The sequence below is a fragment of the Erpetoichthys calabaricus genome, chromosome 2, assembly GCF_900747795.2.
Source record: "Erpetoichthys calabaricus chromosome 2, fErpCal1.3, whole genome shotgun sequence".
NCBI classification, from domain to species: domain Eukaryota; kingdom Metazoa; phylum Chordata; class Cladistia; order Polypteriformes; family Polypteridae; genus Erpetoichthys; species Erpetoichthys calabaricus.
The window spans coordinates 212,022,959-212,035,212 of record NC_041395.2 but is presented as its reverse complement, the minus strand read 5'-3'; the positions used below and the strand labels follow the sequence as shown (position 1 = coordinate 212,035,212).

At 39.8% G+C, this 12,254-nt stretch overlaps 1 protein-coding gene across 1 annotated transcript in view; it reads right to left on the bottom strand.

Annotated features, from left to right (window-relative positions):
* ca14 (carbonic anhydrase XIV) overlaps positions 1–12,254 on the bottom strand; it is an 88,418-nt gene that overhangs the window by 24,844 nt on the left and 51,320 nt on the right. The window contains exons 5-6 of the mRNA XM_051923086.1: positions 11,694–11,760; positions 3,131–3,288 (exon numbers count right to left, since the gene is read on the bottom strand). Coding sequence (XP_051779046.1) covers positions 3,131–3,288; positions 11,694–11,760 — 225 coding nt within the window. The remainder of the gene's footprint in view (positions 1–3,130; positions 3,289–11,693; positions 11,761–12,254) is intronic.

The window sequence follows — 12,254 nt, the reverse complement described above, 5'->3', positions numbered from 1 at the left end:
TTTTCAAGTTGATTTTGCCAGGCAAAGTTGTGTTCAAACGTGAAGCACGTTCTATATATTTAAAAACAAATTCTTGTCCACATCCACACTGGTGCTTTACAGTGGTGGTTATTGGGCACAGAGAAAAAGCTTAAAACTTAACAAATACAGGGGGTCCTCGGGTTACAACGTCTCGACATACAATGTTTCAAGTTCACAATGCTCACGCCCATAAAAACTTTAAAAAAAATTGAGACGTGAGAAGGAATAAAGGTAAGGATTTTTTTTTACACTCATTTTTTCTGTTACTACAGTACAGTGCACAGTAAAGTATATTTATGTCCTTTTCCTTTTTCTGTGGCTTAGTTGTGTTTTTATGTTCTAGATTATGATTTTGCAAATGTGTTAAGATAGGTAAGTGACTCAGGCTAGGGTGTGTTTAGACATACACCAAAATTCGGGTTACATCACTGTTGTAGGAACGGAACTGTGTCGTAACCTGAGGACCCCCTGTACAGCCATTTTTTCAAGCCAAGACAGTTGTCGAGTGTGAATCTGTGCCTCCCGTGTTTCTGATGCAACAAAAGGGATCTGGAAATACTCATTTTATTGAATGTTTTTCTCGGGGTAAGGATACATTTTCTATGCACTTGTGTGAATTCTCACGTAAATACGGAAGTAAATCAAAACAAAACCAACCATGTTACATGAAAACTTTACTGTGATTTGGTCTGTCGGGAGGAATCCACATAAAGGGGGACTGAGTGCTGAGCTACCACGCACAGACGGTGTTCTTTTAAAAATGGCTGATTATCATAATATTGGTGTTTTTTTGTTCAAAAATGACATGTATACAATTGTATAAATTGCTCTGACATCACATGTGATGAAGACCATGGAGAGGCTGCTGCTTCACCATCTTAGGCCACAGGTTCAACACGCCCTTGACCCTCTGCAGTTTACATATCAGGAGAAGGTGGGAGCGGAGGATGCCATCATCTATATGCTACACCGATCCCTCTCTCACTTGGACAGAGGCAGTGGTGCTGTAAGAATTATGTTTCTAGACTTCTCTAACACCTTCAACACAATCCAACCTCTGCTCCTTAGGGACAAGCTGACAGAGATGGGAGTAGATTCATACCTGGTGGCATGGATCGTGGACTATCTTAAAGACAGACCTCAGTATGTGCGTCTTGGGAACTGCATATCTGACATTGTGGTCAGCAACACAGGAGCGCCGAAGGGGACTGTACTTTCTCCGGTCCTGTTCAGCCTATATACATCAGACTTCCAATACAACTCGGAGTCCTGCCACATGCAAAAGTTCACTGATGACACTGCTATCGTGGGCTGCATCAGGAATGGGCTGGAGGAGGAGTATAGGAAACTAATCAAGGACTTTGCTAAATGGTGCAACTCAAACCACCTACAACTGAACACCAGCAAAACCAAGGAGCTGGTGGTGGATTTTAGGAGGCCCAGACCCCCCACAGACCCCGTGATCATCAAAGGTGACTGTGTGCAGAGGGTGCAGACCTATAAATATCTGGGAGTGCAGCTGGATGATAAATTAGACTGGACTGCCAATACTGATGCGCTGTGCAAGAAAGGACAGAGCCGGTTATACTTCCTTAGAAGGCTGGCATCCTTCAACATCTGCAATAAGATGCTGCAGATGTTCTATCAGACAGTTGTGGCGAGTGCCCTCTTCTACGCGGTGGTGTGCTGGGGAAGCAGCATTAAGAGGAAAGACGCCTCACGCCTGGACAAACTGGTGAGGAAGGCAGGCTCTATTGTTGGCATGGAGCTGGACAGTTTAACATCTGTGGCAGAGCGAAGGGCGCTCAGCAGGCTCCTATCAATTATGGAGAATCCACTGCATCCACTAAATAGTATCATCTCCAGACAGAGAAGCAGCTTCAGCGACAGACTGCTGTCACTGTCCTGCTCCACTGACAGACTGAGGAGATCGTTCCTCCCCCAAACTATGCGACTCTTCAATTCCACCCGGGGGGGTAAACGTTAACATTTAACATTATACAAAGTTATTGTCTGTTTTTCACCTGCATTATTATCATTCTTTAATTTAATATTATTTATTGTATCAGTATGCTGCTGCTGGAGAATGTGAATTTCCCATTGGGATTAATAAAGTATCTATCTATCTATCTATCTATCTATCTATCTATCTATCTATCTATCTATCTATCTATCTATCTATCTATCTATCTATCTATCTATCTATCTATCTATCTATCTATCTATTGCAAGACACAGATCAATACTCAAGAACTGCCTTGGCATGAAAAATGGATGCATTTGGTAAGCTTTTAAAGTTTTCCTCCATGACCCATATCTCCAATATAAAGCAACAGTGTGGACAAGATTTCTTTTTTCATTTATAAAAGGTGCTTAACTTTTGAACACAATTTTGCGTGGCAAGTGCATATATACCATGTTTGTGAAGAAATAATTTTGATTTGAAAAATACCAGAGCTATCCTTTAACATAGCTGGAAGGTGAGAAAGCTAATTCATTAACTGAGATGTCTATTAACAGTTTTATTTAATGTAGAGAAAAGCCAAGCAAGATGACACCTTTTATTGGCTAACAATAAAGATTACAATATGCAAGCTTTCAAGGCAACTCAGGCCCCTTCTTCAGGCAAGATGTAATCTTTTTAGTTAGCCAGTAAAAGGTGTCATTTTGCTTGGCTTTCTCTAAATTCATAATGGCTAACACAGTACAACACCCTAGTACTACAGCTTTAGTTAAGAAAGTGAAAAAAAGTAAAGAAACAAGCAACTAGCTCTGCAGGAAATTTAGACCCCCAGAATAGTTTATGTTGGTAAAGGTTCATGTATTACTCACACAGGCAATGCTACCATTCCTTGTCTTCCTACTAGAGGTTGCTGACCACCCTGCAGTGTCACTAAAAGGCTTGATGCTGCCACCATCAACCATCTAGTTGCACGTTGCCACTGGGAGTTGTTCATTGGCTTGATACCTGCCTGACGTGGTCCCTTTTCCTTATTATAACCTCAACACAGGAGTCCCATCACACCAGAGGTGCAGGAAAATGCCGGGAAAAATATTTTTTATAATTTCTTGCAAATTATACATTGTATACAAAACAAAGCACAGCTACCTGCTGCCTGGACAGCTGCACACTCTGAGCGAAGACGGTCCACAGCACAGTCTGGGAACATGGAGGTGTTGTGAGAGATCCATTGTAACGAAAGTATTTGTCCATCTGCTTAGGGAGCAGCTCATGAACATCAAAGGAGTGAAGAGACACATAGTCACCTGCAGAAAAAACAAAGTTAAACAAAACCAAACTTTTACTGCTTGTTCTTTGTACCTGACAGAGTACGGTGAACCCAAGCTAAAAGGGCAATAAAAGAAAAAAAACCTTTGCTACACTACAAAAAACATGCACAGTAGCTGCATTAGAATCAAAAGGACAATATTTGTGCATCCTCATGTTACTGAGGTAGATTATAAAATCTCAGTGAGACCCCCTTCTCCCTTTAGCACAGGAAAACCTAATTCATGGGGTGCTTCACAGCTCCAGAATCCTCGGTGTGAATTCCAGCCCAGTCCCATTCGTGTGGGTGTTTCTGCAGGTGCTAATGTGTTGTTGATTGGCTGATCTAAATTGGCCAAGTCTGTGTGACCTTGAGTGTGTACAGCATGTGAGTGTACCCAACGATGAACTGACACCCCACCCAGGGTGGACTCTGCTCTTGTGCTCGATGCTTCTGGGACAGGCTGAGCTACTTTGATTCTGAAACTGGATTAATGGATGGATTTACATAACTCTGGGATTATCATTAAGGCAACACAGAAAGGAATTCATATTAGGCTATCAAGAATCAAAAACCACAGATGCCACATTTTATTACTTTTGATTTTTGGTAACTCGGTGGTGGTTCGCTTCCCACAGTCCAAAGACATGCAGGTTAGGTGCATTGGCGATCCTAAATTGTCCCTAGTGTGTGTTTGGTGTGTGTGGGCCCTGCAGTGGACTGGCACCCTGCCTGGGGTTTGTTTCCTGTCTTGCACCCTGTGTTGGCTGGGATTGGCTCCAGCAGACCCCCATGACCTTATAGTTAGGATATAGTGGGTTGGATAATGGATGGATGGATTTTTAGTAAAGAATTCTTGGAAACTAATTAACCTGCCGTGACTGCAGATACAAGTAAACACAGTTCCTGCATCAAGGGCAAGTGAGGCACATCATGCAAAATAAGCAGTATGATTCCTTTAGTAATTTAACATATTATTAAAATGTCTTCTTAAGCAATTTTTTTTCAAACATTCTATCAATTGCTCAATGTATTTACTTATCTAGAAAAATCTTGCTTCTTATATTATGTGAAATTGTCTTCTTGCAGAGCTGTTACCAGCTGGGGGGCTGTTCAGATCTGTGAGGTGTTCTCTGCACCCTTGGGTGCGAATGTGCATGTGTAACTTGTACTTTCCAGCTAAACAATGGGGCTTAGAAGGCCATCGCCCGTATTAAAATGAGGGTCACCTTTTTCTGCTGCTGTTCTTTTTATATTTAACAACACATTTTTACTTCTGGTTTAAGCTTTTTCTAGTTAAGGCCATCCAGTACAATTCAGTGAAGAGGTACGAGAAGTCCAGTACCATATGCACCCTTAAAGGAGACCACAGAAATTAAAAAAAGAAAAGAAAGTAGATCAACATCAGGAATGCATCACTTATCAGAAATTATTCTTGATATCTGAGGAGGACCAGGCTACATTAGAAAAAACACACAAAGGAAGCCTGCATGTGCTCCTTCCACTTTCTCGAAAATAAGCCAGCAGTGTGATGCCTCTGTTTGAAAGAAGAACAGAATCCTGGTGTGGAAAGGAATCATTTTTCACTTGTTTGATGGCCTCAGACTGACAATCTAAGACCTGGCTGCTATACGACTTGTAGTGTACAGTCTCAACTGTGCGGTGTGTGTAGTCTGTGTGTTCTTTCTATGTTAATGGTCAATAGATTTTCCTAAGCAGTAGGTGTTTTGGAGGCTCTCACTTAATGTTGAAATCTATATGTCTGTATTTTGGGAGATGGTGATAAAGTCAGAGGGTATCATAATAATCTGATAGCAATTAAGACAGACCAGGCACCAGCATCTCACTGTTTATTTGATATTTTTTTGTGATTTGAAACGATTTACATCATTCACCAGACATTAACAAAAGAGGGACAGACATTATTAGGTTAGGTAAGCCATTGTTTACTTACACACATCTACATATATTAGAAAAATTCTGGTATGGGCCCTCTAGAATTTTCATGGCAATAATGCCACTTCTGTCTTTTGTAAAATGTACAGTATGGTTCATAAAACTGGTTTGGAAGTGTTGCATATTTTCAAATACACAATGTTCAATAATACATTCTTCTAAATAAGTTTGTTCTAATAGATGCCATTTTTCAAAATTGATTCAATAACCTAAAAATTGTAGGCTTGGCTAATTGAAAACGCTACTAAAGTATGCTATGCCTGTTTTAGAGCTGTTAATATACAGTATTGAGATGGTGTTAGGCACACACCGAGGAGTGGTACCCATGGAGCCTGCAGTGTGCGTATCACAGCCCATTGGCTCTTACAGGACTGCAGTGTGGTGTTCTTCTCTGTAATGGTTCAGGTGCAGTACAGGTCAATGTGAAGTCAAACAAGCATGACACCAAGACAGTAAAATTGACTTGACGTTTTTCACAAGTCTGTCATTTATAAGGGATATCAAAAAAATAGGCAAAATGTCATACGAGAGCAGGCAGAGAACTACAGGAACAAAATCCTAAAGGGCAATTGCACAGGCAAGCAAGGCAAAGATTTGTAACACTGAAGATCAGAACAAGATTCAAAGCACAAGAGTAAAATAAAGTAAAGCACAAAAGTAGAACACTTTAAAAATACACTAAGAAACTTTACAAGATGACTGTGATAAAGGCAGACATATTCAATGTTTAAATGCCGTCATCCAAAATCCATGTTTGTTCTTCTTCTACTCCTCAGTCATAGGATGCTAGGGGTCAGGAGTATATCAATTAAGCTGAATTTGTTCTAAATTGAAGAAAAGTAAGTTATGCAGTTGAATTCTTTCTGTTTAAAATGGTCCAATCCAAGTTTACAATTCAAATTGAATAATAAATAAAATATGTAAACTTATTGTATTAATTGATTTTCATTCTGCTGATTTCAGTCATAGTATATCCTTGACTGCAAGATGTCTCTGAAAAATTCAACCACTGTTTGGTATTTTGGACATTTTACTGTGTTACAATATGAAAACTAATTGTGTTTATTTATTTTATTTTAATCTACATAAAACCAATATCTGTCAAAGTGAATGCAAATGTTGTTTCTCTGTTTTTATTACCACGCTTCTTTTAACTTCACTTGTTTGTTGTCTGGTACAAATCTTGTAATCGATATTTAACCCACTTCCTATTGTCCAAATGACTTGAAATTTTGCACACTTACTCACTTCCGATGACAATACATGAATCAATAATCAGTTTCACTAATTGATCAATTAATCCATGTTAATTAAGAAATGAAATTTTCATATGAAGAATAGTTAAAGATTTCACCAATAGATGGCGCTAGTAACGGATAGAAATATTGAAGGAAGAGTTAAAATATTGATTACAAAATTATACTAAAACAAACCCAAGACTAAAAAGTTGAAAATAATATATATTGTGGTACCCGGATGGGGGTGGTACCCAGCCAAGATGCCCAGGAGGACCAGAGGAGGGCTTGTGCCTCATCCAGACCACGAGGGGGCGACTGCCCTGGTTGCTTTGGAGGCCACGGGTACAGAGCTGGGAAGCTCAACCCTGTAGGGGCCCGTGGTTGCCGCCAGGGGGTGCCCCAGTGCCTAGACAGCCCTGGACCTCAGCACTTCCGCCACACCAGGAAGTGCTGGGGGGAAGAGGAGCAGGAACACCCGGAGTGCTTCCGGGGATACAGCCAGCACTTTCGCCACACAGGAGAGTGTCGGCGGAGGAGTGTCTGGAAACACCTGGAGCAGATCCGGGCGCTTATTTAAAGGGGCAGCCTCCCTTCAGAGGAAGACTGGAGTCGGGTGGAAGTGGACGAGAATTGTCTTGGAGAGGAGTGGAGGCAGCCTGAAGAGTAAGGCACTGGAAGAGAGGCCTGGACTTTGGGGGATTGGTGCTGGAGGCACTGGGTTTGTGCTATGACTCTTGTACATATTGTAAATAATAAATGTGTGTTGGGTGGACAAACAATGTCCGTCTGTCTGTGTCCGGGCTGCTTCTCACAATTTATATAAAACATACTTTTAAAAACCTTGCTTATATTAAGTTAAAAAGTGTACTAAAAAGTAACAATAAGTCTCTCATACATCACTCGTAAAATAAAAACGTGAGCACTTTTCATCAATCAACATTCAAAAAACACTTCTTAAAATCTTAGCAAAAGCGCCCACCATTTTACGAGTGATGTATGAGAGACTTATTTTTACTTTTTAGTACATTTTTTAACTTAATATAAGCATGGTTTTTAAAAAGTATTTATATATATATATATATATATATATATACAGTAATCCCTCGCTATATCGCGCTTCGCCTTTCGCGGCTACACTCCATCACGGATTTTATATGTAAGCATATTTAAATATATATCGCAGATTTTTTGCTGGTTCGCGGATTTCTGCGGACAATGGGTCTTTTAATTTCTGGTACATGCTTCCTCAGTTGGTTTGCCCAGTTGATTTCATACAAGGGACGCTATTGGCAGATGGCTGAGAAGCTACCCAGCTTACTTTTCTCTCTCTCTTGCGCTGACTTTCTCTGATCCTGACATAGGGGGATTGAGTAGGGGGGCTGTTCGCACACCTAGATGATACGGACGCTCGTCTAAAAATGCTGAAAGATTATCTTCACGTTGCTATCTTTTGTGCAGCTGCTTCCTGAAACGACATGCTGCACGGTGCTTCGCATACTTAAAAGCTCGAAGGGCACGTATTGATTTTTGATTGAAAAACAAACTCTGTCTCTCTCTCTCTCTTTGTCTGCTCCTGACGGAGGGGGTGTGAGCTGCCGCCTTCAACAGCTTTGTGCCGCGGTGCTTCGCATACTTAAAAGCAGCCCTATTGATTTGTTTGCTTTTCTCTCTATCTCTGTGACAGCCTGTGCTCCTGACACGCACTCCTTTGAAGAGGAAGATATGTTTGCATTCTTTTAATTGTCTGTCATCTCTGTCTTGTCATGGAGCACAGTTTAAACTTTTGAAAAAGAGACAAATGTTTGTTTGCAGTGTTTGAGTAACGTTCCTGTCTCTCTACAACCTCCTGTGTTTCTGCGCAAATCTGTGACCCAAGCATGACAATATAAAAATAACCATATAAACATATGGTTTCTACTTCGCAAATTTTCTTATTTCGCGGGTGGCTCTGGAACGCAACCCCCGCGATGGAGGAGGGATTACTGTATATATATATATATATATATATATATATATATATATATATATATATATATATATATATATATATATATATATAATTCAATCTGTACATTGATATCCTGACCCTCTTTATCCCAATTAAAGACTGAAGGAAGCCAAAGGTTATTCCAGTTAGAAAAGGTGCACAGTAGACACCAATCCTGAACAAGGTGAAACATTTTACAATTCATTATAAATGAATCTAAATAAAATGACTAATTTCATAATTATGCACCCCTTTTCTGTGAAAGGCACCATTGTGATCTAATATAACCATTTTTTTCTTCAGAATTCTCAAAATTAGCTGAAAGGAGCACAATAAAGATGCTTTGCAGTAAGGAGACTGTGGAAGATTGTGGGTTCGCTTCCCGGTTCCTCCCTGTGTGGATAGCGCTTTGAGTACTGAGAAAAGCGCTATATAAATGTAATGAATTATTATTAATTATTATTATTATATCTGACAAAATATCAAGATAAGTAGTTGCTTAATAATTCAACTAATAACTGCTAAATCTTGAAAACAAAGGAAGAGTCAAAGCTTATTGAAAAGCAGTTGTATAAAGTAGCCAACAGCCATACGTGAGAACCATTTTGGTAAGTGACTTAAGTAAAATATGCCCATGAGAAAACAGAGTAGAAGTTTTAAATTATCTGCCATTAAGTGTACTTAAGTATCAAAAGTACAAGTAAATGTAAGATCTGTCCTTGTTTTATATATTGTCAAAAACATTTTACAAACCTAAAGTAATTCAGACGTATGTAAGTTGTATTACACTCGATAAAGTGTGACTCTACAACTTGCAGCAGTGACTTCAGCATGGGAAGACGTTTTAATTATTGCATCCTAATTCAGTGGCTTAGGCACTCATTCTGGAGGAGTATGTCAGACAAAATGAAATAAATAAGTACACAAATGAATAAATGCATTGTGAAATATGACAATAAATCAATAATAACAAAATGATATGTGAACATAAATAAATGTGTCATGAAATATGTTTTTGTTGTTTATTTATTTGTGTACTTATTTAATTCATTTATTTATTTTAGTTAACACTGCATTCAACAGTAAATAAGCCTTGCCTTAAAATAAAAACTTCCATTTTCACCAGTCAAACACACACACACACACACTAATTTGGCATTTCCAATTCACCTACCCTGCATGTGTTTGTGGGAGGAAACCCATGCAGACACAGAAAGATCGTGCATACTTCACGCAGGGAGGACCTGGGATATGAACCCTGGTATCCCTACTGCAAGGCAGTGGCGCTACCACTGAAGGAAAAAGGAGCCATTTGTGAGTGAAAATGCAGTGAAGTGGAGATAAAATATCATACTCAAGTAAAGTGATATTCTCAAAACATACTCAAGAACAGTAACAAAGTAATTTTGCTTTGTTACTATACAACACTGCTGGAAAGCTTCAATCAGGGAAGAATATAAGACAATTTTTAAGACACTGAAAATATCCTGTAGCGCAAAAAAACTAAATGTAAAGAAACTGAGAAAGGATGTTATCTAGTCAAGTCAAGTGGCTTTATTGTTCTACCATCCATAGACAGTATTGCAGCATACAGTGGCTTGACAATAACGTAACCCCGGGACCAGGGTACAAAATATACATAAACGCAGGACAAGTGCACATGTAATAGTTGTTATAGCTTTCTGACTGTGATACATCACAGAAGTGATATTCACAAGAGAATACAATACAAGCAACACTGACAAAAATAAAAAAAAAATAAAAGGCCCATCCCATTGTGATGACAATAGGTGCAAGGGAAACGGCACCAAGCGCAACAAGATTCTACTGTATAGTTCTAAACCTGACCTGCCTGGCCTCATTCACATTCAGAGTGCACATATATGGTAGATTCCAGTTTTGCAAACATGCTTCATTTTTGTGTTTATTTTAGCAACACTGAGGTTTTGCCGGCAAGGCAAGTCAGAGACGGTGATCAGTTTAACAAGGCATCTTTTGACTTGAAAGCAAACCAGGGCTGTCAGAAAATAAACTGCAAAAAGATGGAGACCAAGCAAACAACATAATATTGGCGCCTGATTCAGCTTCAAATTTTCATTGCAGCTTATTGCTATGCTACCATGCAGTTTGAGTTTTCAATTTCCTAAACAGGGTGAGGCTTTATTGACGTTAGATTAGGTCCTACTATTAATGCATCTACAGACACATACTGTTATGTAACAAGACCTTAACAAAGGCTTCTTTTGGTCTTAATAATCTTAATAACACAAATCATCACTAAAATGGTTGTTCATTTCTGTATACTGTGGCATATTATGAAGAGCTTGTGATATGCTGGTAAAATGAATTATGCATATGAGAGCTTCACTTGATCTTATTAAACATTAATTAAGAATTCACAACCTTACACTGAAGTATACAATATTGAGAGACACATTCTGACCTGCTTAAGCCACCAAAGTGAAGTTACTTTTGTATGCCACATTGCACAAAGATAATCACTTTGTAAGTTTTATTAAGAATGTTTTTAAATGTTGTCACGGATGAGCGGGGACACTGCCCGACCGGGACGCCTGGACAGTCCCCGAGTTGGACGATACTTCTCCTCGGCCACGAGAAGGCAGCCGCACTGACCTAATTAGGGGCCACAGGAATGGAGCCAGGACACTCACCACTGTGAGAAGACATGGCCACCGCCAGGGGGCGCCCGGACAGTTAGGGAGTCCTGGATGGCAGCACTTCCGCCACACCAGGAAGGGATGTCAGGGGGAGCACCTGGGGCTCATCCGGGTCATAATAAAAGGGGCCGCCTCCCTCCACTAGGAGAGCCAGAGTTGGGAGGAAGAAGACGAAGCTTGTGAGGAGGGCGAGAGGAGGTCGAAGGTGAAAGAGAAGAAGAAGATAAAGAAGAAGGAGAAGAAGAAGAGAGAAAGAGAGAGGAGGTTGAAGGTGAGAAGGGAAGAAGAAGAGAGAAAGAGAAGAAGAAAGAGTTGGTGAAGGAAGGCATTGTGGTGCAAAGAGGAAATAAAGAAGTGTGTTTTGGACATTCTGGCGTGTGTCTGTCTGTGTCTGGGGGTATGCTTTCCACAATGTTTTGCTAAATAACAGTATGTAACAAACAGATGGAGTATAGATAGTATTCTAATCTAAAGTGTTGCCACTTTATTTTGTGAGCCACAATGTCCTTATAGGCTTATGCTGTGCTTTTGGTTAGGCTCTTACCTGAGTGCTGTATATAAATTAGGTTTTTCAGAATGTGCTCATAAGCTGGATTGGCATTCTCCCCCTCCTGCAACAGAAAAGCAGCAGTCTGAGTTTTTATCTTGTGCAAATAAGGGCTGTCATGCCACATCTTAAGTCATATTCACCTGCTTGCTTTTCAGAAAGCCTCCATTGTGCAAGTTATTTACACCTCTGCCCGACATGTCATGTCAGTCGTGTGATACATGTCACATTGGACGTTCCAGAGTTACTGGCGCTGCTTAGGCATTTTGTCTGATTAGTTCCTTGGATGTTTCATGTTTCAGACGTTATGTTCATGTCTAATATTCTGGAATTTCAACCCTCACTTCTGTTAATCAGGCTTCTTTTTTGACTTACCTTTCATCCTATTTTTTGATTCATTCTCACTGCCTCCAAATTTTGTTTTTGTATTACTTGCCTTGAGATTTTGAACTCTATCCTACTATTAAAATGTATAAGTGATTCCATATACTGAATTTTAGGTGCTATCCTTTGTCAAAGCCTACAACCATAGGACGTAGGTACTACAAAGTTAAGCAG